Source organism: Anopheles coustani, chromosome 2 (genome assembly GCF_943734705.1).
Source record: "Anopheles coustani chromosome 2, idAnoCousDA_361_x.2, whole genome shotgun sequence".
Lineage (NCBI taxonomy): Eukaryota > Metazoa > Arthropoda > Insecta > Diptera > Culicidae > Anopheles > Anopheles coustani.
This window is the reverse complement of record NC_071289.1, coordinates 49,234,532-49,236,153: the sequence shown is the minus strand read 5'-3', so window position 1 is coordinate 49,236,153 and position 1,622 is coordinate 49,234,532. Positions and strand designations below refer to the sequence as shown.

Below are 1,622 nucleotides of genomic sequence, written 5' to 3'. Positions count from 1 at the left end.
TCAAGTATGGAGTTGGCCTAAGCCTAAATGCTCAAAAATCAGTCCAAAGTTCCATTAACACTGCACGGCATCAATCGCTGAGAAGGGCAATAGGGTGCACAAAAACTACCCCGATCCGCTAGACCCTATGGCTATAGCAGGTGAAGTTCCGTTCCACATAAGGAGTAAATTTCTAGTGGCCAAGGAAACTGAAAAATGTTAGTCTACTCACCCGCAAATGCGCGCTACTTGGTCAGCGCTGATAGTAGAGTAGAGGAAAATAATAATGACGGCCCACGAAAAAGAATACTGGGAGTTTAAAACAATTATGGATAACGTAGAATAACCGTTAACGATAACACAAACTGTGATATAACTTTAGCTTTAGCCGACCGGGGTCGGTGCTATTTTATATTTCGAGATCACAGGATTATCATACAGTTATCGGTGCGGCGCGGATTTCGCGGGATTACAAGATTATCGTACAGTTAGTCGGTGCGGCGCGGTTCAGCGTGAGTTTCGACGTCCGATCACTGGGGATGCTGCAGAAGGAAGAAGGCTGTACGCTCCTTGCAACAATGGGGTCTGACCGGTGTCCTCGGGAGCGCTCGGGTGGACTCGCTCTTACGCGCTAGAGCGAGTCGGCTAGTTGGTTTGTTTTAGTACAGTTAGTAGCTCAGTTGCCCGAGGCTACTAACTTTACTAAGGTGCTCGCGCACCAAGGTCGCCACAGTACTCCCCTCCTAGAGCGGAGTTACCGGTATCGCGCAGGGATGATGACCTTCCGTTGCGATCTGGTAACAACGGTCGGTGTTTTCTGCTCTGTGGCTGGAGTCGCTGCCGCATTGGATGTGGTCTTCTGTTGTAGCATCGGTAAGGGCGAAGAGTCCCGTTGGAAGTTGGTAGGTTGCGGAGTACTACTCGAATCGTTGGCGATGTACGCTGGTTTCAGGCGATCCACGGAGACCCATGAAGGTCGATCGTTGAGTCGAACCTGAAAAGACTTCGATTTACGATTAATTACCGGGTACGGACCATGGTATGGTGTGGTTAGTGCAGGGCGGACGGTGTCGTTACGTATAAATACATGGCTACACTTGCTTAGGTCGGCATGGATGAAGGTAGGGTTGTGAGCGTGCCACGAGGTATTTGGCGGGCGAATGTGGCTCATCCCTTCCCGGAGCGTCCTGGCAAAGTCCGATTGATCAGCTGCAGCTGACCGGGACTCTTCAACTAGGAACTCGGCGGGAATCCTCAGCGTAGTTCCGTACACCAATTCGGCGGGTGATGCTTGGATGTCGCTCTTGAAGGTAGTCCGTAGGCCTAGCAGGATAAGTGGTAAGTGTTCGCTCCACCTGGTTGTGTCTTTGCAAACAATTGCTGCTTTGAGGGTGCGGTGCCAACGCTCAACCATCCCGTTTGCTTGTGGATGGTATGCCGTTGTCCGGATGTGCCGCGTTCCAAGGGTCCGTGTCAACTCACTGAACAGGCCTGACTCGAATTGTCTTCCTTGATCAGTGGTTATGTAGGAAGGGACGCCAAAACGCGAGATCCAGTGGTACAGGAGGGCTGAGACAACAGTTGCTGCTGTTATGTCTGGTATAGGAACTGCTTCTGGCCAACGCGTGAAACGATCGATTATG

At 51.1% G+C, this 1,622-nt stretch overlaps 1 protein-coding gene across 1 annotated transcript; it reads right to left on the bottom strand.

Moving 5' to 3' along the window:
* Positions 1 to 733: 733 nt before the first annotated feature.
* On the bottom strand, positions 734 to 1,393 carry LOC131264529 (uncharacterized). Its single transcript, XM_058266821.1, has one exon. The coding sequence runs from the start codon at positions 1,391 to 1,393 to the stop codon at positions 734 to 736; it is 660 nt and encodes a 219-aa protein (XP_058122804.1).
* Positions 1,394 to 1,622: the final 229 nt, after the last annotated feature.